At 28.1% G+C, this 25,089-nt stretch overlaps 1 protein-coding gene across 11 annotated transcripts in view; it reads right to left on the bottom strand.

Annotated features, from left to right (window-relative positions):
- Positions 1–2,311: 2,311 nt before the first annotated feature.
- Positions 2,312–25,089, bottom strand: part of LOC123294299 (collagen alpha chain CG42342) — a 635,738-nt gene continuing 612,960 nt past the window's right edge. For 4 of the 11 annotated variants that reach the window (XM_044875433.1, XM_044875438.1, XM_044875434.1 and 1 more), the window contains 18 exons: positions 25,017–25,070; positions 24,628–24,733; positions 24,415–24,503; positions 16,762–16,770; positions 15,575–15,701; positions 15,375–15,463; positions 15,183–15,317; positions 15,072–15,098; positions 14,913–14,954; positions 14,751–14,855; positions 13,517–13,561; positions 13,330–13,392; positions 5,692–5,718; positions 5,571–5,624; positions 4,227–4,253; positions 4,039–4,074; positions 3,194–3,328; positions 2,312–2,519 (listed from right to left, as the gene is read on the bottom strand). In XM_044875433.1, the coding sequence (XP_044731368.1) occupies positions 2,361–2,519; positions 3,194–3,328; positions 4,039–4,074; positions 4,227–4,253; positions 5,571–5,624; positions 5,692–5,718; positions 13,330–13,392; positions 13,517–13,561; positions 14,751–14,855; positions 14,913–14,954; positions 15,072–15,098; positions 15,183–15,317; positions 15,375–15,463; positions 15,575–15,701; positions 16,762–16,770; positions 24,415–24,503; positions 24,628–24,733; positions 25,017–25,070 (1,329 nt within the window). In that variant the 3' untranslated portion in view covers positions 2,312–2,360. Of the gene's footprint in view, positions 2,520–3,193; positions 3,329–4,038; positions 4,075–4,226; positions 4,254–5,570; positions 5,625–5,691; positions 5,719–12,241; positions 12,652–13,329; positions 13,393–13,516; positions 13,562–14,750; positions 14,955–15,071; positions 15,099–15,182; positions 15,318–15,374; positions 15,464–15,574; positions 15,702–16,761; positions 16,771–24,414; positions 24,504–24,627; positions 24,734–25,016; positions 25,071–25,089 lie in introns of those variants that run through there. The other 7 variants (XM_044875437.1, XM_044875440.1, XM_044875435.1 and 4 more) reach the window with 7 other exon arrangements.

Genomic DNA, 25,089 nt, shown 5'->3' with positions numbered 1-25,089 from the left:
TTTTATATTTGTATGGTATGTGCGTATGATTTACAAGATTTTAAACATTTCTGTTAAATATTATGTATCTATGGGCGCTGCAAACTACAGTTCTTTTTATTATCGCTAGATAGATTCTTTCCTAGTATTCAAGTCATAGATATATATAACATGTAGATAGAGGATCCAATGTATTAAAATTTGAATGGAATTACTAGCGCTACCAAATGATTGGAACATATAGCATGCGTTGAATGGTTTTATTTACAAATCACTCACTCTGAGGCGCTGTTTTACGCCATAAATTTTATTTTACGCCATATAGATTTTCTATATCTATATGTTATATATCTATGATTAAAGTGAACGAGGGACTACTACATGCGACTTCACTTCATTTAAGATTTCACGATATAGTTTAGAAAATATCAAAAATGAACCAGTTTTTAATTTTTTGGGTCAAAATTACTCCGATTTTATTATATTATATTTATTTTAAATTTCGCAACAAAAATTGTTTGCGTTTTTCTGATTTTTTCAAAGGTAGGTAAGTATTACCCCTAGAGAAAAATGTGCTTCATATAAGACTTCAGAATCATAAAATGAACGCAGCTTTTTCAAAAACCTTATTTATTAGTTGTTCTAGAAAGAGTAGTTTTAAATAAAAAATGAGTTTCTATTGATCATTGACTAGTTTTAGATAAATTCTGTATGAATAGCGCGTTTTTTGTATGTATTTCAGCTGACATTAAGCAGCGACATTTATTCGATTTCAGGCAAAAGTATTTAGATTATATGGTGGAATGAACTGAACTCTCGTGCTTTTTTGCTCGATTAGAAAACCCAAATATCAAAACAGTTTGTTGAAGTTGTTGTAACTATTTTTAAATTTACGAATTAAATTACAATAACAACTCTCAGCCAGAAATATCGTAAGTTTTATCATTTTGGGAAATTAGTACTCAAAAAATTCACCTTTTCACAAAACTTCAAGACAGACGTAAAAATAAATACATTTATTAGGTAAATTAGGACGAGCCAGCAGTAACTGGGGATGAACCTTTTGTGAATTTTATTCCATTCAAAAATCGTTCGTTATATGAGTGTCTTACTAAAGCTGGGTTTCTTACTTTTTGAAGGTATCTGGATCTGCTATCAGATTATCGGGAGTTACAATACTTAAAAAACATCAGCTTTTAGTAATGTTTTCTTAAAAATGTACTTTCATGCTGACGCTTGACGCTGAGTTTGAGCGTTAAATTAGGTCACGTGGTAAGGTTTGCCATGGCTGAAATATTCTCAGGATTCATTTTGACAGTACCTACTGGCTAAATAAATTTATATTTAACCATCGAATAGATATAACAATTTAAAATATTGCAATATTTTTGGCAATCATAGACCCGCAATTGATAATCATAATATTTACCAGCTCTTACGGATCTAGTTGTTTATTTATAATTACCATGAATTTTATTAAATATGAGGCATGGGAATTACTTTTAATATGAATATCTCAAGATATCGACTTTCGATATGAATAAACTTTTTTGTCGCTTAGTTTTACAATTTGACGCTGGGTATAACTCAATTTTTTCAGCAAGGTGGAACCCTAATTTGATGCTAAAAGTCCGCTTCAAGTGTTATCTTTAAGTTAGGTTTTTTTTTGTTACGAAAACGGCACATTGATTACAATAAAGTTAACTAACTATTTTTTGTCGTCAGTATTTTGAAATAGCGCGCACACGTTCAACGAAACATTGGACATTGAAAAATTTGCTATTAAAAACATAAATATTCTTTATTTTTATTAAAAGGGAAAGCATAAATAGGTTAATTGAATTTATATGAATATTTTTTTACACAATACAATAATAATAATTTAATTAATATAGTAGATTTGTATAATTACGTAATCTTTTTTTTTTAATCACATTTTATAAAAATTCTATTTTGAAAATATATCATAACTTAGTGTACATAATAAATAACATTTCTTACAAAACTTGGGCAAATAATTTGCTTGATCTAAGATGTCTTATTTATAAATAACATATATGTATTAATTAATTCTATTCAATTGTAATTAAAAACTAAAATACATTAGAACGATGGTAAAATTGACACTAAAATACTCTCTTAATTCAGTTTATTGACTTTGTATTATATAATAAATTTTATAACTATCTACTGATTCACAGTCTTATTGTAATTTATCGTTTGTGGAAAATAAATTATCTGATACTCTTTAAAATTCATACTTTGTTAAAAATGTTTGTTCTCATATATCTTTTTATTTATTTTGTAATTGCATTTTAAAAGAGCACAGCAAAAAAACTTTTAAAGAATATAAAAAAATTTATTAATATATTCAGTATGTGTTATTTAACCGAACTGGATATTGCTGGTCCAGCGTTATTTGTTTGTTCATTATAATCGTAATCATCTTCAGCTGGGTCATAGTATTCATCAGGATCTTCAGCACTTTCTGTTTCTTCACCACCAATTTCACCTGCTATACTTGGCTGAGTCGTAATATCCTAATTGAAAACAAACAAAATTAAAATATGTCACATTTACTCAAATATCTTAGGACTTCGTATCAATCAAGAGAAAACCAAGAATGTGGTCTCCAATTTTTATAAGACTTTTACAAGAGTATTACTCTAATAAACGAGGATTAAACCTCTAAATTCTTTCGTACAGCTCCGATTGATCTGAAAATTTAACAGTAAGTAGATAAGACATCAAGAAATAAAAGGTGTACGTAACCATCCCTACACCGAGGTGGAAAAATATATGTTGAAAATGACAACGGAAATCGATAGAGTAATGAATTCTAAGCAAAAAGTCATTTAAGTACATTTGCGAAAAGACAGTATTTTCTAAGTTATTGGCGATTGAAATTCGGAGTACTTAAAGTAAAAAAATTTATCGTAGCTTTTATTATGTTTATTCAGCACAAAAACTGATGAATTTACCACAGGAACTATATTTAATGCTTGCCGCTTTCCAATTTACTTTATTTAGGTAGACTAAAGTAAATTGGAAAGGGCAGAAGTATCTCTAATTAATTCCAAATTTTCATCAAAATCGGTGCTATAGGTCAAAATTTAGAGATTGCGACTTGTTTTCTCCTCGGCTATTGGAGTATATATGATATCGTGTCTCTAATAACTAGAACGAATGACAATTTGCTATTATTTAGCTTTACCTTTGGCGGACGCCACCCACAACCTGGAAGAGGTAATCCATCTGGACCTAATGGACATGGAGCATCTAATCCTGGAACACCTTGATCACCTTTATCTCCTTTATCGCCTTTACGCCCACGCTTACCAATTGGCCCCTTAAAAAGGAGAGAAATTATACAAAAATTACATTTCATGCTTTGAGTCAGTAATTCTCATTTTCATTTCTAATTTTATTTTCTATGCACCTTAGATATGGGTAACTTTATGGTTTCTCACTAGAACTGGCATTGATTTAAAGCAGAAACTGCCACGATAATGCCAGTAGAAAATAAATAATTTGATTTTAAAGAAATTTTTTTTGAAACAAATGAAATTTGTAAACTCACAAACGCTTATTTTGAGTTAAGAATAGAAACTGATAGCGTGCCACAGTAATTATCCATATGCATTCTCTTTCTTTCGGTGCATTAGCGTTTAATAGCCAAGCAATACGCTTAGCTTTATTCATAGCACAAGCAAAAAGCCTCAAAACAGAAAATGGAATGCAATTAATATGTAAATAAATGCACGAATGCAACTTTACTCTAGAATTTCTAAAATTTATTCCCTTAAATTACTAAAAATAATAATATTATTTATACATTAATACCTCAATTTACGCGAACCTAGAGTATTGGGATTTATTTTTTATTTTATCCGAATATTACAAAAAAAGTTTAAAATTTTATTAATCCAGATTGAAACGGACAGACAAGAAATTAGGCAACGTTTTTGCCATCGATACAAGATATGCCGATAGTGCCTACAAATCCTAAAAATTTAGTAAAAACTATTATACATATTGGATAGAATAAATAATACTTACAGCATCCCCTTTATATCCTTTATCGCCTTTTGGTCCCTGAAATAATTATTTAAATTATAAATATAAGTTAAAAATTAATTTTCTTAAACATGCTGGTGATTTGATTTAATTTTTTTATTAAAAGGAGAGGCACTAAAGCCATTATGGGAAAGGCATGTGATTTGATAATGATAAAATAAAAATGATACCTCTTGACCAGGAATACCATCCGTGCCCTAAAATTAATGAATAGTGGTTAGTTTGTTTATAAATTAATAAGCAATGTAATTATTCAAATTATTTTATTATAATTATACATATATCAAAAGTGTATCACTATAGCAAAATGAACAGAGCAGACTCTAATTTGCAGCTATAAAAAGTAAATGAATTCTGATTCGATAATGAAATACTTAATCAGTAACGCTAACTGCGACAAACAAATGAAGTAAGATGATTCAAATACCAATGCTTTTTCTGAATAGTTAATGCTTTTTTAAGCTGCATTAATAATAACTGAATTAATGTTTATGAAAGTATAAAAAGTTTGCACAAAAATTTATAAAATGGTAGTTTGAAGTGATCGTCGCTCATACAGTGGAGTATTTATATCAAATTTCTGGTCAAAAGTCAGAAAACTCAACTCTTTTGTTTTGCAATGAAAATTGTTTTTCGGTGTAGTTAGATAACCACACCATCACAAACATTGATTGATTTACCTAAACTTCGCTCCCGCCTCTTGTAAGCCCCGACTTACCATGTCATTCAATTTATGTTTACTGTGTTTCTTAGTGCAAGTAAGTAAAGATTGATATTGGATATTGAAGACGAAGGTTTGTATTTTATTTATTAGTATTTTGTTTGTGTCAGGTTTTATCGGTCAAAATTTTTTGTAACCACGCAAAATTTAAGTATTTTATAATACCTTTATGAAAAAAAATCTTGCGCAAACTTACACCTTTTTGTTTAAGACTAAGAAGGATAGATTAAAATAGCTTAAGGCAAAAGCAAAAAAAAAAAAAAAAGGAGCAAGAAGTTTCCCACTGAAACTTTACAACTTTATTTATTTTGAATCACTTTACGTGAAAATGAATTAATTGGGTTTGAAGATAAATATGATGAAGACTAATATGACTAAACACATTTTTTTAAATTATTGAAAACTAAAAGGCACTTTTGCATCTAAATAGTCTTTTTAATCAATTTTGAGTATAAAAATCCCTTTATTATATTTTGATCAGAAATTTGATATAAAGACTCCACTGTGCGTCGCCTGTGCAAACAACATCGATCATCATGGTAAAATTCATTTACTTAAACTATGGAGAATAGAGTAAACGAACAACTTTAATAATCCCATTTGGATTACTTTAAATTTATTAAAATATATTTAATTCATGAAAAAGTATCTAAGTACATTGACAGTTCCACTCACAGCAGTTTAACTCATTTGAACGTTTAATCATTTTTTTGGGTTGCACGATCTAATATTTCAGATACCTATCTTAGTAGCTAATGTTTATATTAATTATGTAATAATAATGTATACTTACTGGTAATCCAGGATCGCCTCGTTCACCTTTACTTCCTGGTTCACCTTGGGCACCCTAAGAAAATTTCAATGAAATAAAAAAAAACCACAAAAATCTAAAAATTATTGTATATATTTTTTACCTTCATCCCATCGAGACCAGGTGGACCCTGTGAAGGAGAGAAATAAAACTAAATAAGACATATTTAAAATGAATTAGATTGAAACATTTATCAATCTAATTGTCCAAAAAATAAAAAAAAAATAAAAAAAAATAAATAAAAATAACTAAAAATAATGCATAAAATCCTTATCCACCATTCATATAAATTAATGCACAAAAATTAAAGTTTAAAAAGATGTGCTTCATGTGTATATTTCTCTTTGAAAGCATTCTTCGCAAGCAAATATAAATCTTGGAAAATTTTCTTTTTTTCAATATTCAAAAACTTATCACTAAATGATCAATCCATTTCAAATTGACAATCGATGGTCGCTGACAAAATTTATTTAAAAAAATATTTTTTGCCATCAGAGTATCAAAAAGATACTCTGTTTGGAGGATATGAAACAAGCTCTCATTAAAAAGTTCGAAAGGTTTCCGATTCAATACTAGATTCGAACCCCTTTAAATTTTTGAATCAGGATAAATATAATGGATGAATTTCAAAAAAAAAAAAAAAATTATAATTGCTTCAAGATTCCGATTCAAATCCATTCAATATTTCGTATCGAATTCAAACTAAAACCAATTGAAAGATTGTTAAATAGTTTAACATTTTTCATGTTCTGTTAAAATTTAAGGTTTAAAATATAAATAATACTGAAATCGACATTTTGAAACGGAAATTATTTCAAAGGAAAAACTTTGATATCGTTTCAAATTCTTTTCTGGGTACTTTGTTGGAGCATTGCGTTTAAAATTTCAGTCTCCCGAAGCTTTTCCATTGCTAAGATATTTGAGATTGAATATAGTTAGGTATTATTAATACACAAAGGAGCTTCAAGTTTTCAGGTTTCAAATTAATTTCTGGAATGTATATGTTACACGTATCAAAAAAGTTTTTTTCGTTATTTTTAACTATAAAGTTGTTTTAAGCGCTTGAAGTGTCAAAATTCGAATTGTTCACAAGATGTAAAACGTTACCAACTTGACGGCCTTTATAATTGGTCGGTTACAATTGAATTTCAAGCACTACTATTATATTCTTTACTCTATCGATTTAAAATTGGATATGCCATAGTTAGGTATTTGTATTCTACCTGCCTTGGGTACTTTTATTTTTCGAAATTCGAATGTTAATTTTTCCACTTTTCATTTTTCACACCCGTGGAATGAGAAAAATTTCTATAGTCCCAGGGCAGATAAAAAACACTCTCCCATTAAAATTGCAAAATTTTCTTTCACCATTTTAATGGTAGAGTATTTTTATCTACTCCTGGGACTATAGAAATTTTTCTTATTTCACTATACCTGGGTGTTGACAATGAAAATTGGGAAAATTAACAGGATTTCTGAAAAATAAAAGTACCCAGGACAGGTAGAATATGAATCCCTATAGCATATCCAAATTTCAAATCGATATAGTAAAGGGTATAATCGTAGTGTTTGAAATTCAATTGTAGCTTTAACCATTCTTGTCTGGAAAACCGCCGAAGAGAAAAAAATTTGTACATAAAAGCCTTAAAAACAGTTTGAGAGTTGACTGCAAATATTTGTAAAAATAAATAGCAAAGGGATTTAAATAATGAAATGATTGCTCCAAGAATTATCTAAAATAAGTAGATGTTTATTTTAAAATCACCAAACATATTATATTTTAATGTGAGAAGATTTTAAGAAAATAAATTTTGTCAGCGTCATTTCTTGTTCTAAAATTTGTCGATTTGAAATAGTTTAATCCAAAATTTGATTAAAAACAACAAAGTAAGTAAACATGAAGGAGAAAAAGGAAAATGGAAATAAAGAATTTGAAAAACAAAATGCAGGTGACAGCCCACAGCCGAATGAGAAAATCAAATAAAAGAAATGAAAGATGTCTGAGAAATAAAATAAAAATAAAATCGAGCAATTATCAAAAAACACTGATTTTTTTTGTTTTCATATACATATCATGCATACACATTTATTTGTTTTTCCAAAAAAATCATCGTCTTAAATACACCAAAATTCAAATAATTTTTTTAAACATAGCAATAATAATATTCGTTTTTTTTTTTTACATCTTATAACATAAATTTTTAATATTATTTATATATAATAAGTAATAATATTAGCTATAAAAATTTTTTTTTCTTTTTTGATTAAATTTTAAGATAATTTACAGACGTAAACTAAATATTAATTACATTCTCCTAATATTAAAAAAATATTTAATGTAATTTTAATATAAATATTTATGTACACAATTTTCCTTCACTACAAGATCACTTCACATAAATTATGAATTTAGAGTAATTATTTTTATTCATATTAAAAATACATTAAATATCATAATTATACATTTTTTTTTCCGGTTTTACTTAAATCTATTTTTTTTTTGTATAAATGTACTTAGTATCATCAGTCGATCGGACGTTTTTTCATTTTAAATTCTATTTTACAATCATTGGTTGGATTATTTTTAGGTGTTGCATTTGTTAAGAATATGCCACATTTAAAAAAATATAATAAGTAAAAAAAATGTTGAAATAATGTTCTTTTCCTTCTTCAATTAAACGATTTTCATGGAAACAACAAAAACGCCCGTAATTAATAGATTTAGGTTCTATTAATTTTAACTTCTATATTCATAGTCGTTATGGCTATTTCAACGAAAATCGTTGAATATTGATGAAGGAAAAAAAATAGTTTTGTGAGTATCATATTTTTCTAGAAAAATTTTGGAGTTACGTTTTGTAATAAACATTTAATAGAATTAATTGGAAACAATAATTGATTGATTTTTGAAATTTTCCATGATTGATTTACTAAAATTTCACTGCCACTTTCTACTTTCTCCCCCTGGAGGCGCTAGTGTAACTCACAGTTATTACAGAGTTGATTTATTTATCTATCTATATTCTATATTGATATAATTGCGCGTTTAGAACCACTTAGATGGCGCACGCATTCAGCGTCTTCAGAACCACTAAGATAAACAGGGCAACTCGTTTTGGACACACCAGCTCAGTTTTAAACTAAGAGTCAACAGTAGGTTATTTATAGTAGATTACATACTCTTTGGTGTACAAAAAGGTATCGACTATTTCCAGTACCGAAAACAATTAACTACTTCCAATATCGAGAAATTGGTTGCTATGCTCTAGAAAATTATCTGAAGATATGAGCTTTTAATATTAATAGGGAAATAATTTTCATAGGAATTCATACCATGCCATTAATTGAACCTTTAGTAATCTAACTATTTAAAAAATATTGAAGGTCAAAGTTTGAAGAACTTAGGAAAATTTGATTTTTCCTATTAATTTTTATAACTCGCTAATTAATAAAACTCATAAAATGAGCAATACATATTTTTGTAGAAAATTAACTGAGCTACAAAAATGACCTCTTTTGTTTATACGATTATTGTTAAAGATATTCGTAACAAAAGTTCAAAACATAGATACCGTTTTTTCGAAGTTTTTAAAAATTATCTTTATTTCTACAAATTTTGAGTTTTTGAACAGTTATATGTGAGGCAATTATAATTGCTTTAACTATTCCAGTAACAACATGCAGTATTAAACGTATTTTAGTAAGTCAAGACGTGGAATGAGTCAAGGCTAAGCTACTTGTGCATGCTTATTGTTCACGAGAGTACGGATGGGTATAATTGATCGACAAGGTTATTAGGTTTGGACTGTAATTCAAACGGTGAACTAATAAAAACAAATGCTTAATATTTTTGTGTGCATTTTCTTTCTCGGCAGATGAGTGCAAGAGCACCACCTTACACACTCCTCCTAGCGCTCATGTGTAGATTATCGTTTTTGCTGCTTTACGAATCCGGGTTGATTTTTCTACTAATTTAGACATGTATGTAGCAGGGTAAGGAAAATCTGCTGGGGGGTGGTTGTGGAAAATCGCCAGTATTCCATTAAATGTTTATATTTTATTCATTTACATACTTTTCAAATCTTTGACTTAATCATTGGGTTGTTTTTTTTTTTTTTTAAATTTTTACAATAACAAAACTAATAATAGTTTTGAGTTGCGGTACGTCTTCATCGAAATAAATAGAGACAGAACGAGATAAATTATAACCTTGCATTGGTTGAGTTAAATTTTAATAGAATTAGCTTATTAAGTCAACCAATCGTAAGTCTTTATTTTCATTCCATTCCATTTCTACTTTTATCTATGATCTTCATGAAAACTCAACGTCATGCAATAACACTTGTACGGTCAGTTACAAATAAATATTTTCTTTTTGATATATTTTCTTTAACAATATTGATTTGGGATGTTTTCTTGATATCGAGATTAAAATATACACACAAGATTTAGGATAAAAAAGTATACAAAACTAAAGGATATTTTCACCCAATTCAAGAAGAATGTTTGTTATTAAAGAAAACATCGTTATACACACATTATTAAATCCAATGTTTTTATTTTATCGAATTGTGTAAGTAGGGTATTTAGATAATAAGAATATTAATTTGTTATTTGGATTATATTTTTATATACAATCATTAAAGTTAATTAATTAGTAATTAGGTAGTACTTGGATTGTTAAATCAACTGTAATTTAAGACAAAAGCAACAATAATAAATAAAAAATTTTTGAAGTTTGTTCATTTTATGGTAAGCTGACTTAAAGCCACTAACTATCTAGACATTTTTTATTATAAACATTTCAAGCAAATTATTTATATATGTACCTATAGTGTTTCGCATTTAAGATGAAGGCACCCTCAAATTTACGTTATTTATATGAATATCGATTTGAAATTTTGCACAATCATACAGGGTGATGGGTCACATTTTTTAAGATACTGAACCGAAATCTTAAATTTAAACTCAGTGCACTACAAATTAACAAATTGGACCGAGTCTTAATATTTTGCTTAACGCCAGAGATGGTTAGATATATCGAAAAAATATCGCCTGTATGACTGTGTAATAATTTCAAATCGACATTCCGATAAATAACGAAAATATGAGATTGTCTTCATCTTAAATGCGACACATTGTATAGTTGCTTTATTGTTAAAACGATTCGGTAATATCTTAAACCATCATTCGTTATTAAATATATTAGTAATAATAAATCATCAAAATTTTATTTAAATATATAGGCTCTTGCTAATCGGTTTTCATATTTAGATAGTCTCTTTATTCTGAAATCATCACACTGACTTAAAATGAACAAACTTCGATTTGGTAATTTACAATATAAATTTTTAATTATGAATTATTTTGTGCATTAAATAAATAATGCACATTCTTTAATGTTTTTGGTAAATTATTTCTTCTTCTTTTGCCATCTTCGAAAATAATGTTAAAAAAAGATTTTTTTTTAATGTAGAAAACGATTCTCGATTAATTTTTATAAAACTTGGGAAAATAATCAATGAAATATTTTGTTTTAGCCTTTTAGCATTTTCTATAATTTAGAGGAATTCTCAATTGTTTCGCCATATAAAGGCCAACATGCTTAGCTTTAATTGCCTATAGATAAAGCTGATTTTTGTATTATTTTTTCAACGGATCAATTAGATTTTCGAAAATATGTTTCTAAATATGAAAAAGTTATCTCTTTCCGTAATTTATTCAGTACATTATTAATTACAATCATTAGTTGGAAATTTCATAAATTTAAAATCGATTAAAATTTATTTATTTACCAGAGGTTTTTGTTCAGAAGGATTCCAAAGTTTTATAAAAATTGATAAATATCAATTAAAAAAAGACCTTTAAACTGAAGCTGGCTCGAAAAAATACTAAAAATATGGTATTTTATTAAATGTTGTGGATAAAGATGCGAATTCGTATCTTTTGGTATCATATCTTATGTTTACCCAGCAGTTGAAACGCGATTCTTCATTTTTTAACTTCGCTTTAACATTATAGGATTGATTCTATTGGAACTTTATTGATCAACAATTCTAAAATCGGTTTTATAAAATATAACGATACGCATATGTAGATATGGCAATTTTTTTGGAGTCTTTTAAATCCTGCTACCAGTTCAATCAATAAACTTAAACATTATATTTCATAAAATCGTTGGTATCTATCGTAAAGTGTCTTGAAACGAACTCGTATTTTTCCATTATTTTCTTGAGAGTAGGTTATATTGAGTTATACGTCATGGTGATCTTTATGAAAAACGAACGGCTGAAAGATCCAGTTTGAACTTGAAGATCCGAATTCGTATCATTACCCTCAGCGTTTATCAAATGAAGAATTAAAAGCATTGAGTAATCATAATCAAATACATTTAATTATTTATTATCTGATACTAATAAACATTACAGAAAAACTCTGGAAAATCTTGATCATTGAAAAAAGCCTTCTTTTATCATTCTTATGAAACTACAAAAACTCCAGCGATTCATGTGCGATTTATGCGGACTGGAAGGTCGCAGAAAACAGTTTGTGGTAAATACCTCACAAATAGTCACTAAAAAAAATCGTAGCGACAAGTTTTGAAGTTCAAATCAAATTTTATACAAAAATATTTGTTATTTTTTCCTCGGTCTTCTGCTTTTTAATTACGAAATTAATTTTTCCCTTTTTAAGCAAAAAGAGGATCTAAGGGAGATATTAAAAAACTATTTATCCTGATCTTTCAACCAGCGTAAAACTTATGGTGGCATATGGATCGATGGGGACTTTTTACGGGTTTATAAGAATAAAAGTAATTATTATTCAAAAAATTAATTTTCTCGGGGTTTTTCTGAAGTTGGGCTATTAATATGCTTATAATAAATATATAATTAGTTAAAATTTTAGAAGAAAATTTTTTTATAATTAATTAGAAGTTTTGTACAATAGTAAATTGTGTGATATTAACTCATTAAAAATATATATATTTCTTATTGTAATGTTGGAAATAACACACACGTTTTTTTAATACTTAACGACTCTTGGTTAACTTGAATTTCATTCACTAAAATATATAGGTTGATTATTACAAAACAATTAGTTACCTATGAGCACAAGCAATAGAGAAAAAAAGTAAACTCTAAGTTCAGAGATTCTAGGGGCTCACAATAAATTTGTTTATGGGTAGTTGAAAGGTTTTAAAGGTAGCTGCAAAAATTAGCCAAAGATCAAAGAATTGTTTATACCAAAATGAAAATTAAATTCAATTTTATTGTTATTTTATAAGTTTTATTATAAAAGCACAAGTTTTTTGATTGCATGATTGATTACTTACGCTTGTTAAGTTATCCGCAAAAAAGTTTAAAAAATTGTAATAAATATTTCAAACAATTTTGATGCTTATAGGAAGTCTAAAAAAAACGAAACTGTGCAGAATTATGTTAGTTACAACTTTTCAGTTAATGTTTTTAAATTGTTCGAGTAATTAATCTGTTTTTTTTTTTTTTTTTTAAATATATATCCTATCAACTAAACATAACCAATTTTCAGCTAGTCCCTAAAATTTTTGAGCTCAAAATCTCTATTTCATGTACTACATTGAGAAAAAAACTAATAAATTAATACTATTGATCAAATAATAAATTAACTATGTGTTAAAAACCATCAATAATCATGATATAAAATTTAAAAATGTTCCAGCGAAGCTCTATGTTTTTTTTTAGAATGGAAAACGTGATCTTACCGGTGTTCCCGGTTTTCCAATATCGCCTACTCGACCTGCTTCACCACGTAAGCCCATTGGACCCTTGAAAGATATTTTATAAGTTAGAAACAAATGTAAATGCTTCGTTGTATAGTTTAATATTGATTTGGCCCAATTGAATGATCAACAATTATTTTGACAAAATTTTTTTTACTAATATACATACCGGTAATCCCATTGGTCCCGGATCACCTTTGGCTCCTTTTTCACCCTAAAATTTATAGAAAATTTTTAATTTGTTTATCTAACCCATGCGAAATATATTTGACCCTATTGAACCCCATTGGAATATTTATACAATGTTCATCACCGAATTTAAACGGATAAACCTCTGTCTAAAAAGATGGTAAACTCATCTATGTATCTACACTACTAAAAAATGTATAGTTTCCTGTGCTTAACAATTTTTAATTACATAGTTTTATCTTGATATATGGAAATTCGATGAATCAGATACAATTAGAAAAAATTTAATTAAAACTGTATACATTCCCTCAACAAAAAAAGGTAACCTATGTTACCTTTATGTGGGTTATGTAATTACATGATTTTTTTTAAGGTACACAGAATTATTCATTAGAAGAGTGTTTGTAATGATTTTTCTTTTACTAAAATTCTCTTAACGTAATGATTTTTGCATGAGAGTTTGAAAATAAGTTGCAGTTTAATAATTTAGGTAGTGGAACAAATGATGGCGCGGTTCCTTTGATAATTCACCTTCAAAAAACTAATTTATTTATTTGTTTTTTTTAACTAATTTATTTATTATTTGGTATTTAATGACTAATTCATTCATACTCCGTGGGCTTGCATAAAAACTGCCACAAAGGCAACCCCACCTATACACAAATATGTGGGTATTTTAACGTTGGGTTTTAGTTTTCAGAGACATAACAAAGTGAATGTTTCATAACTTGTAAATGTGGAATAACTAAAGAAAACTGGTTAAAATTATTACATAAGCAGTACATTTTCATACAAAAACGTTTGAACATTGAATGATAGGAAAAGTTGTGTTTTTTAGTGATCATTGCCTTTTTACCAGGAATTTATTACAATTGAGTAAAGCTTTGTTTGATGGGTGGTAATTTGAACGTAGTTTGCTCAGAAGGCCGGGCCCGGGCCTATCTAAGACTATAAATATTGTATTTGATTGCCCTCGAAGCAATCAAACATGGCCTATAAAATAGTATGACTGAAAATAAATTACTGATTTAACTACTTTTTCCTTATATTTTGTTATAATGAATATGATAGATCTTATCATGTGTGAAATTTTTGATTTAATAAAAGAAATTGTGTTTTGAAGCAATTTTGAGTTTTGATAGACTTAATTAGGATGGCCCACAGCTCAATTTACAGAGCTCTTCGATTTAAAATGAATGACAATAAATACTTACTGCTTCTCCTTTAGCTCCATCGTTTCCTCGATCGCCTTTGATGCCAGGCGGTCCTTGAAGTCCTGGTATACCTGGGTTTCCTGGTGGTCCCGGTGGTCCCATTATCTGTAAAAGTATACGTGAGTATCGTTTGGTTATTACAAATTTAATAAAAATACATACTATTTCGCCATAGCTTGTATTTGGTTCTCCTGTTCCGTCACCCTGAAAAAGGAAGATCATTCGTGATTTTTTATGTTAGTCAATAGCAATTTTATTAAATTAAAAGTTTATTATTTATATTTTTGATTATTAGTAAAAAGCTTATAGAAATTTAATTACCTGTCTTCGTCTAAGTTTTTTGTATTTCTGAACAGTTGATAGCAGCAGCCGAAAAAAGAAGATTGAAATTAGTGCATGCGAAAAAATAACAATATGTTTATATTGACATACCGATTCTCCTTTATCACCTTTTTCACCTTTTTGTCCAGGATAGCCAGGTGGTCCAGGTAAGCCTGGTGGACCCATCAAACCTGGTGGACCAATATCACCATATTCTCCTTTTTCACCTTTAGGACCGGATTGACCCTATAAACAGATAACTTATTAGAAATAATTTAAATAGGAATCATGTTGTTAGCTTACAGGTAATCCAGGTGGACCTTGCGGACCAGGTTTACCATCCAAACCATTCTCGCCTTGTGGACCCATTGGACCAGGTTCACCTCTTGCGCCTTAAAATAAATTCATTGATAAGAATATTGGTAAACAAATTTTTTTCAAGAACAAAACCATTTTATTGAATGCCATGGAAGTAATTTGGTAAGTATGTATAGTGTATATACCTGCAAGTCCATGTTCACCTCTTTCGCCTTTTTCTCCTTTAGGACCTGGATCACCAGTCTCACCCTTAGGGCCGGGAAGACCCGGTAAACCTCTTTCTACTGCCTCACCATCCATACCCTTGAAACCCTAAAGACATATCAAATTTTACTGAAGCATTGCATAGCTATTTTTTCCAGAATGTATTTAATACAGTTTTGATTGACATGCTTACCGAATTTATATAAATGTTCAGATTTTAACATAAAAAAGTATCGTTATTTAAACATTTTTAATATTTGTTTTATAAAAAAAAAAAATTTACTCGAAAGATAATTTGAACTACAGTACAGACATTAAATTAATACAAAAATCTACTTATAATCCAATGAATAAAGGTTTTTGAATTCCTCTCAGAATTTTGATCTCGTAAAAACTTGATGAGGTTGTGCTAGATGTTCAAAAAAATTAATTTTTTTCTATTTTGCGAGCGCTCATCAATTTTATAAATATACTTTTTGAATGATGATCACATTTAGATGTAATAATGTCATCTGACTGAGTTAAAGATATTCAAATTTCCAAAAAGGGCTATTTTAGTTTATAAATTAAAATATCTTATTTGGAAACTGAGAATAAAAACAATGATTAATTGCGAGAGAATAAAAACTAAAATAATTGTTATAAAAGAGTGACTGAATCTTGCATTTCTAAGAGTTAAAATGTGCAAAGTCAATTTTCTACGAAATAAGGCATATAAGCTCCTTAAGTGCATTTTCTGCTTGTCTTTGACTTTGCTATTTGAACCTTAATGTAGATTTTAAAAGTTTTATGCCGGTCCGAAAGGTGTATAGCAGAATTTATAGGCCTAAGTTTATTTTTGAAATTATATGAATCAATCTAAAAACAGAATAAAAATCGCCCTTTTTTTGGAACTTCGCTCTGTAACTAGCTCGGTGACATCTAAATGAAATCTTGTTAACTAAATTCGAATTTGACAACCAAATTCACATTTATATCGCAGACCTTGGCAAAGCTCAAGATAAACTCTTTACATACAGAAAGAAGTTTGATACCATAAAGTATCATTTGAGCGCGCTTTTGATTTTTTTTCGACTTTTATTCATTGGAATTCTATACATAGTTGGGAGAATAGTTAAAATAATTTTTGGAAAATATTATACACATAATAAAATTACCAAATACTTACAAGTAATAACTTTTTTATTCAGCGTGTGCGCACAACAGAAAAAATTTTTCAGTGTAGAAATTATTTTTTCAACATTAAAAACGTGAAGAAAGCTACTAGCTATATTATGTTTGTGTTATACGGGTTAGTGTGCAGTAGTTATTTCTATAAAACTAATAAATGTAAAAAAAAAAAAAAAAAACAATTACACCAAATAAATATTAATAATAAACAATAAATTAATAGAAAAATGTTAAACATATTAAATAAAATAAATTAATACATATTACAAAATTATTATTAAAGCTAATTAAATGTTTATAGATGATACATAAATAATATTAACTTGTCTAAATAAACTTCTATCGAAGTTTATTTTGAATTCACAATTATTAATTGTTTTAAAATTATTAAAAAAAAAATATTCTAACAACTACGATATGCATTGATTATTTATGTGGCTCCTTTCTTCAAACTTTTTCAAAATCAGTGTATCCGGTTTCGATAAAATCTCCCATATACAGAGACCAGAAACTCCGGTTTAAATTCGAAGAGGTGCTACCTGATTACTACCAATTTGACAACTATAGTATACTGCCCAAAGATTTACAAAACTTTACTTTTTGGTAAAAATGGTATTTTAATTGAGCAAAAACAATAGTTTTGATTTTAAAAAAGGAAAAAAAAGGAAATTAATGAAATTGTGGACATTTTTTTTAGACAACGAAAAAAAAAATTAAATTTGACAATTGACCATGTTGTTTTAAAATTTAAATAACTCAGCACTCAGCTACACGAGTTGGCTGAGTGCCATTAACTTACTATGTTGTCATTCATAAAGTATAGGTCACGAATCCTTCTTTGATTTAATAAGGCTTAAAGTATCAAAAATTTTCGCCTATGAAAATTCTCATAACTTTTCTCTTATATTACTTTTAATCTGAACAGAATTTTTTTTTTAAATTTTAATTTGACGAGAATTGAATAATGAAAGAAAATAATTGTGTTAGTGAAAATGTTGGTGCTAACATTCTAAAAATTGCAATTTTTTTATTATTACCTTCTATCTTGATTAAACATTCAGTCTGCCTTTAAATTGAAGATTATTCGGATTCTTAGAAAAAGAACATCATCACCTACGAGAATTTTCACAGAGAAAAATTTGATAAATTACCAAGGGCAGCTTTTATGTCCTTGCAACTATTTATAAATTCAGTTTAAAGTCCAATATCCTACTAAATACATTTTTTAAATAAAAATGTATTTTTGTATTGCATATGTATAAACAAACAGGTGAAACATCTCACAATAAAGTGTAATTTTTTTATTATAATATCGTTGATACAAAAAATATCTCTCACTTAGAAATAGTATCAGAGTGTTTATACAACCTCGATATAAGTGTAGGTAACTAATAGAGCAAGAGTCAGAGAAAAGGTTACTGATTTTAATTTAAAATTGTTTCAAATTATGTAGGTGGAATCATTTTGAGGTTGATTAAAACTAAGGATTCTTTATTTTTGGAAAGATTTTTTGACAAAAAAATAAATTACGAGGGGCTGCGTTATCTTCGGTAAAAAGAAATTTTACAAAGAAAATTTTGTAACCAACGTCGGAATAATTTTTCCTAATGTACATGATCCTAAAAGCACCGATACAGCTGAACAATTCGTCACAATAATAGTATCTAAATGACCTGAATACATATAAGAGGTTATGGAGACTATTATAACATAACATGGATACTCAAGATTTGATCTTGTCCAAGGTCATTTGCAAGGTAAAACGAACGTCAGTATAATTTATTAAAATGAAGATCTCGATGTTGTTATATGATACGCGTTTTTTTGGGAAAAAATCATTGAAACTATTGTTTAAAACGTTTTTTTTCTGATATGTAGATTTTTAATTTCATTTTCATTATTTTTCTTGATTTTGGCAACTCTAATACAAAATTTTGAGAGGCTTAGTAAAATAAATGGCAACATTTTTTGCCCCATGACAATTTTCTATTTGTAAAAGAAATAGTCAAAAAAGAAACAAAAAATTTATATTTTTGCCCAAAGAAAATGAATCGACTATTATTAACAATTAAGGTTCCATTAAAAAATCAACTTGACTTGCTTTTCATCTTGCAAATGACACTTAAAGTCAAATTCGGAGCTATGCTATGCCTTATATCTAATAACTACAATAACTTTTATACAAATCATTTTTCGATAATATTATCCTGACAAGTTCTTCAACTTCATTAAAACTTTTGCATAATAAGTGTTACGGATGAAATTTCGGAAACTATAATGACTCTTTGCTTCACAATGCTATATGATCGATGAATGGGTTACCATAATAGGCGGATAAAGGCAATTAATATAATATTTGTAATCAATACCAGAAATACTGATTGTAAATGGTGGCATGGGGAAGTAAACGAAATATTACACAGGATGCTAAAAACAGTTTTTCTTTTGTGCTTGGAATATTGTTGGTAAATTATATTTTTATTTGGATGCTAACTTCAAAAAGAATATACATTTCTTTCTATCACGTCAGATTTTCTTACAAAATTCATTTCAAAAAGAAAAAATCGGAAATTCGATTAATTGAAGATGTTTGTAATGACGATAGGTATTGACTCACAGGAAGACCTCGAGATATGAGACATTGTCAATTAACCTTTTTTGTTTTTGAAATATGTTTGTCTTGTTCTTGTTGCTCTTTTGAGCACGTTTTAGCATGGGCTATCACAAACCAATCAAGTATCGTTAATTTGTTGAGATATTATCAACTTACAATTTCCAAGAATGCAAGGTTCCACCTTGAGCCACCATTATCCCCCTCCCCTCTCCTATTATGTTATGCTTCTGAATTTCCAAAGCTCAATTTTTCAAACGACTTGTTGTGAAAAATATAAAGTCCTTTGCAGTTTTTTAGTATCCATCCTGTAAGGTTGTTAATTCAATTATTTTACAGTTTCGGCTCTTGATCTATAGCGTTAGAGAAGTACTTTATATGCATGAGATTTTCACTGTGAGGAAACGGTATCCAATTTTAGTCGGATATGATGTGCAATGTTAACATAAAATATACAATAAGTTTAGTTAATGTAACTGTAATACAGTTTTCTTACCAAACGAGTGCCGTATCAAAAACATTGATACGGAGGTACCAACCATATCAGACCCGTATGGTATGGTTTATAGTAATATTAATTTTGTTTATATTTCATTTAAATATGTAGATTACATGAAGTCGTTTTTAAGACAGTGTTTATGGATGGTATTACTTTAAAATGGAATATATTCTATGTTAAAAATGAGAAAAATTCACTCGACTCATGTAGTAGAAGGAAGTACGTAATACAGAAAAAGGTCATAAGTGTTTAAAGACCATAGTTGAATGAATCCTTTTGTTTTGGTCCTTTTTTTTTAGTCATTCGTTTCGGCGGTATATTTCTTAATATTTTTTCATATCTAAATTATCACAAAATAGATCTTAACGTTTAGCAAAACTGGAACTGACCAGAGTAAACTAATTTCTTCACTAAATACTTGTAACTTTACTGGTTCGACGAAACCTATTTGACTAATTTCCAAATATATATATATATATATATATATATATATATATATATATATATATATATATATATATATATATATATATATATATATATATATATATATATATATATATATATACAGAATCTCTGCCCTAACACGCGTATGCGTATATATAAAGTTTCATAAAATATTCAATGCAATAATTTGGTGGAAGTGCTGAGAACTATGCATAAATATGATAATAATGCGAGCACCGAGTCTATTTTTAAAAAGGTTGCCTAAACTATTTTTTGGATCCTGAAAAATCTTCCTACGCAGTAAGTCTTAAAATAAATAAAAAATTAAATCTTTGCTGATTTCTAAACGAAACACTAAACGGCGTTTCGAAGATTTCTTTACATCTCTAATTAGCGAATAATAAGCTTTAGTGTTGTATTTATAATACGCAGTTTACATACATGCATACAATACGAAAGTTTAATATTCGAAAAGTAGAGAATCTTCCTAAAAGTTTTCATCGCAAAATCAATATCCAAAGTTTGTACCGCTAATAATTACAGAAAAACTTGTCTTCTTGAATAAAAATTTAAAAACTTATATTTGAATGTAAATAATAAACTTATCGAAAAATGCTTTTGATGATAGAATATAGTGAACTTCATTTCCTATAAATTTGCTTTTAATAAAAATTAAAGTTTTCCTAACATTAGCCGAGAAATTATTACAATTGAAAATGATGATTACCGATGCTTTAATCGTTAACGTACTTTTCGTTTTGGAATTCATTTTCTGGGTGGTTCGGTGTTTAGGACACCCTGTATAGATATTTATTGTTTGCTATTGGACAACAAATTGAAAAAAAAAATCAATGCATATAAAAATAAATCATAATCACTTAAAAATAATACAATATGCAAATTATACGAATCATCTCATCAACATTGCATGCAAATAGCAGCAATTAAAAAAAAAAATAAATAAATAAAACTCTTAACGTGCTTCAAATAATTTACAAGAAAAATAATATTATTCATGCAGTACAAACAAGGATGAAAAACAAGAACCACAATAAAAAAAATTAATTTTAATAATAATAATAATTAAAAAAAAAAAAATGAATTCTTAATTTCATGTTAATGATGATAATGATGTGGAGAAATAGTAAATAAAGGGGCTAGGCTATGCAATTAACAGTAATGTTGATACATCTTATTTTTTTGCTTAATTAACAAAATATAGGTCATGACTTTTTTTCTCTTATATTTGGTGAAATGAATAACTTAGGAAAATGAGAAATATGATTTTGTATAATATTTTTTTAAACTTTTAGGGTTACAGACGAGAAAAAATGCAAGTACGTACAAGTTGAAAACGACACCTTCGTTTATCGGAACTAGCTATTCAGCATCAGGAATGAGATAGAGAATATTGGAAACATGCTATACTAAGAGTCATATTTGCCTTTGGTCTTGCGTTTAATTTCTTCTATTACTATATATTCAGTTTGGCAGCCATCTCGTTAGCCATTTATGATATATGAAGTAAAAAGAGTTTTTATGGACGTTCTTATGCATAAAACAAAGAAAACAACACAGTAGTGTTGTATGGCATGTACATAGCCAGGCAGGTTTGGTGTATCTGTTGACAGCGATTAGACAGTGCCTAGAATAAAGCATGATCACTGTCAATAGACACACCAAACCTGCCTGGCTATGTGATGCTATATAATGCTCCTGTGTTGTTTTCTTTCTTTTATGCCGTCCACAAAAACTTTTCATACTACATATATTATAAATGGCTAACGAAATGGCTGCCAAACTGTATACCGATAAGGCAAACTATATACAGGAGGCAAAAAGTGTGCGATTTTGAAAACTCAAATTATCTTTTTACTTTCTTAAACAACAATATTTTCTTAAAGAATTTAAAAAGAATAATTTAAAAGTCCTGAGGAAAATTACTAGTGTCCTTAAGAAAATTTTATCGTGTTTCAAAGATACTATTAATTAGATAATTTATATTGGAAGCAAGTAGGTCACGTTTTTCTCCTCATTCTTTCAGTCACAATAGAGCGGTAGATGCCCTAGCATTGCGCTTCTCCTGTGAAAACGGTTTATTTAATAATGAAGCATTGGAATAGTGGATCTGACAAGAAATGGTTCAATCCTACTAGCAACGTTGCAATATGGTGTATAATTTCAAGTTTCGTTTGCTAAATTACCATTTTATTGGAGTTAAAACTTATATAAGGAATAAACCTACATTACTAAACTAGATTTATTTAAAAACAAAACGCAATTTGTTAAAAAATACGTTTAATTTTCTGCAATATTTCATTTTTAATAGTTTGTATACCTATTTGAAAAATCTATATATCAAGGAATATTAAATTTAGCTCGAAGTTATTGATTATAATGATGATAACACAAATTTAGTATAGGTGTTTATAAAACCACCTAATTAGTTCAAATCTGTCCATTCACCCATGCGTCCGTACGTTCGTCTCTCTGTCTGTCCGTCTACGCGATAACTAAAAACGGAAAGAGAAATCGGTTTGAAATTTGTTCAGAATGTGTTTGAGCTCGTAAATGAATAACATAGGGCAAGTGAGGCTTGGGTTAGTAGGATCCACCTTGTAAACCGCAACAGAACAAAAATGTAACGTACAAAATGTTCCTTATGAAAAACAAACAACTTTTGTTGAAAACATATTTTATAAATATCAAGTTAAGCTAAAACTCAGGTACACATTTTCTCCAAAACTATAAAAGCTAGAATTAAAAATTTTTAGGTAGCTCCAACTAGGGAGTCTTGTGAAAAATTTTTGAAAAACAAAAAAAAAGATTTTTTAAAACCTAATAGTGGCCGGAAGTCCGTCATAAAGGTGTTTTTTAAAAAACTTTTTTATGTTATAAAAATAATGTAAGTACTGATATTACATTGTTTATACAGGGTATTTCAACAGTTGACTCAGTCAATTATTTATTTTCACTTGTTTTAAATGCTTTTTAAGTAGCTTAAGATGATAAACAGATATTAATTGGATTTATATGTACAGCGTTATCAAAATCACACACTTCTCTGTCTCAAGGTGTAATAACTCTAATCGAAAGAGGAAAATTATTTCGATTTTTTTTTAGTCAATTTCTATAACTAGGTATATTTGGACGCATAGTTTCAACCCTGTGTATTATACACGAGAACGTCTTGCTGCCCAAAAGAACTTTGAAAGGTTATTTTTTAATTTGATATAATAGTCATAAAAAAGTTTAGCTAAAAGTTTTTGAGTTAACATTATTGGACAAAATCCTAATGAATTTCCCTTCACATATAGGTTTTTACCCCTATTTTGATCAGGTATAAAAACGCAATTAAGTTTAGATACATTTGCAAAGCAAACAGTGATATGCTAAGAATCCGTTAACAAAAAGGCTTTGGTGTAGATAAAATGTATTCTATGTGGAAAAGTCTTAAAAATTGTAGACAACAAAAATAAACATATAATTATCTTGTGTCTGCATTATGTATATCGACGGTACCACGGCTGTTCGAAATAATGCTTATAAAAACTGAAAAAGTTTTATTTGAATAGCTAAGTTCTAAGAAGTTTTATTCTAAGATTAATGTTATTGTGATATAATTATTTTCTTATTTAAATTCTAATTTCCTACAGATTCTAAGTATATTTCTAATCCAGATTCTTTTGGTAATATATAACTAGTTTTTGCCTAGAGAGTTGAGATAATATGAAAAGATATTTATAAATTTTAAGTTCATAAATTGGAATATTGAATTGTCTATTATAAAGAATGAAATTTTATCCAATGAAAAAGTCACCAATTTTATAAAAACTTTCACCACTACCATTTCCTCATGCAATAGAAAAGAACTATATGTGCAATTTATTAAGTTAATTAATTAATTTCCACACCAACTAAAAAATTTGATCATTGTTAATATCAATTATATCGATTATATTTACAAGCAAATTCAAAAAATTATTTTTAAAGTCATGTCGTATATTTTCTTAAAATCAAAATGCTAAAAACTTAGGGTAAATTAGGGTATGAAAATGAGACATTTAGAAATTTTTAATATGCATATACTTTACCCGTTTGCCACGTTTTCCGCGTGCACCTTTCTCGCCTGGTAATCCTGGTGGACCTACAGGACCAATATCACCCTTTTCTCCTGGTGGGCCTAATAATTTATTAATTAATTTATTCTTTAACTTGTTTATTAATTTTTGAAAAGCAGTTAAAGTAGATACTTTTGCATTTGAGTTTAAAATGTTTGCCAAGATCACAATGAAGTAATTTATTACCTGGAGGTCCAGGTGGGCCTGGTGGTCCTTCAATAATTCCAGTTGGAAATTTATCACCGCTGAGAGTTGTTGTTAAACCTCGATCACCTTTGTCTCCTTTATCTCCCTGGAAAAATAATAAAACACAATTACATTTAATGATAAATTTCCCTTTTTTGTGTTTTTAATAAAACTCCAGCCAATTATAAAGGAAGTAATTAGTACCTATTAAAATTATTCAAAATTTCTACAAATTAGTACTAAATTCTATAATAAAAAATTAGTTAGGCTATGTTATTTCCAGTTTTTTAACTGCCCTGAAAATTATTAGAGATTATTGGTATAAAAAAACCTTTCAATTAGGATATCCCAGTAAAAGCAACCAGTTAGGTAATATAAATAAAACTTACTGGAAAACCTGGGTATCCTCGATCACCTTTTGTACCGTTCTTCCCTGGTAAACCCTAAAGTTAATTAATATAA

Source organism: Chrysoperla carnea, chromosome 2, assembly GCF_905475395.1.
Source record: "Chrysoperla carnea chromosome 2, inChrCarn1.1, whole genome shotgun sequence".
Lineage (NCBI taxonomy): Eukaryota > Metazoa > Arthropoda > Insecta > Neuroptera > Chrysopidae > Chrysoperla > Chrysoperla carnea.
This window is presented reverse-complemented; position numbering and strand designations above follow the sequence as displayed.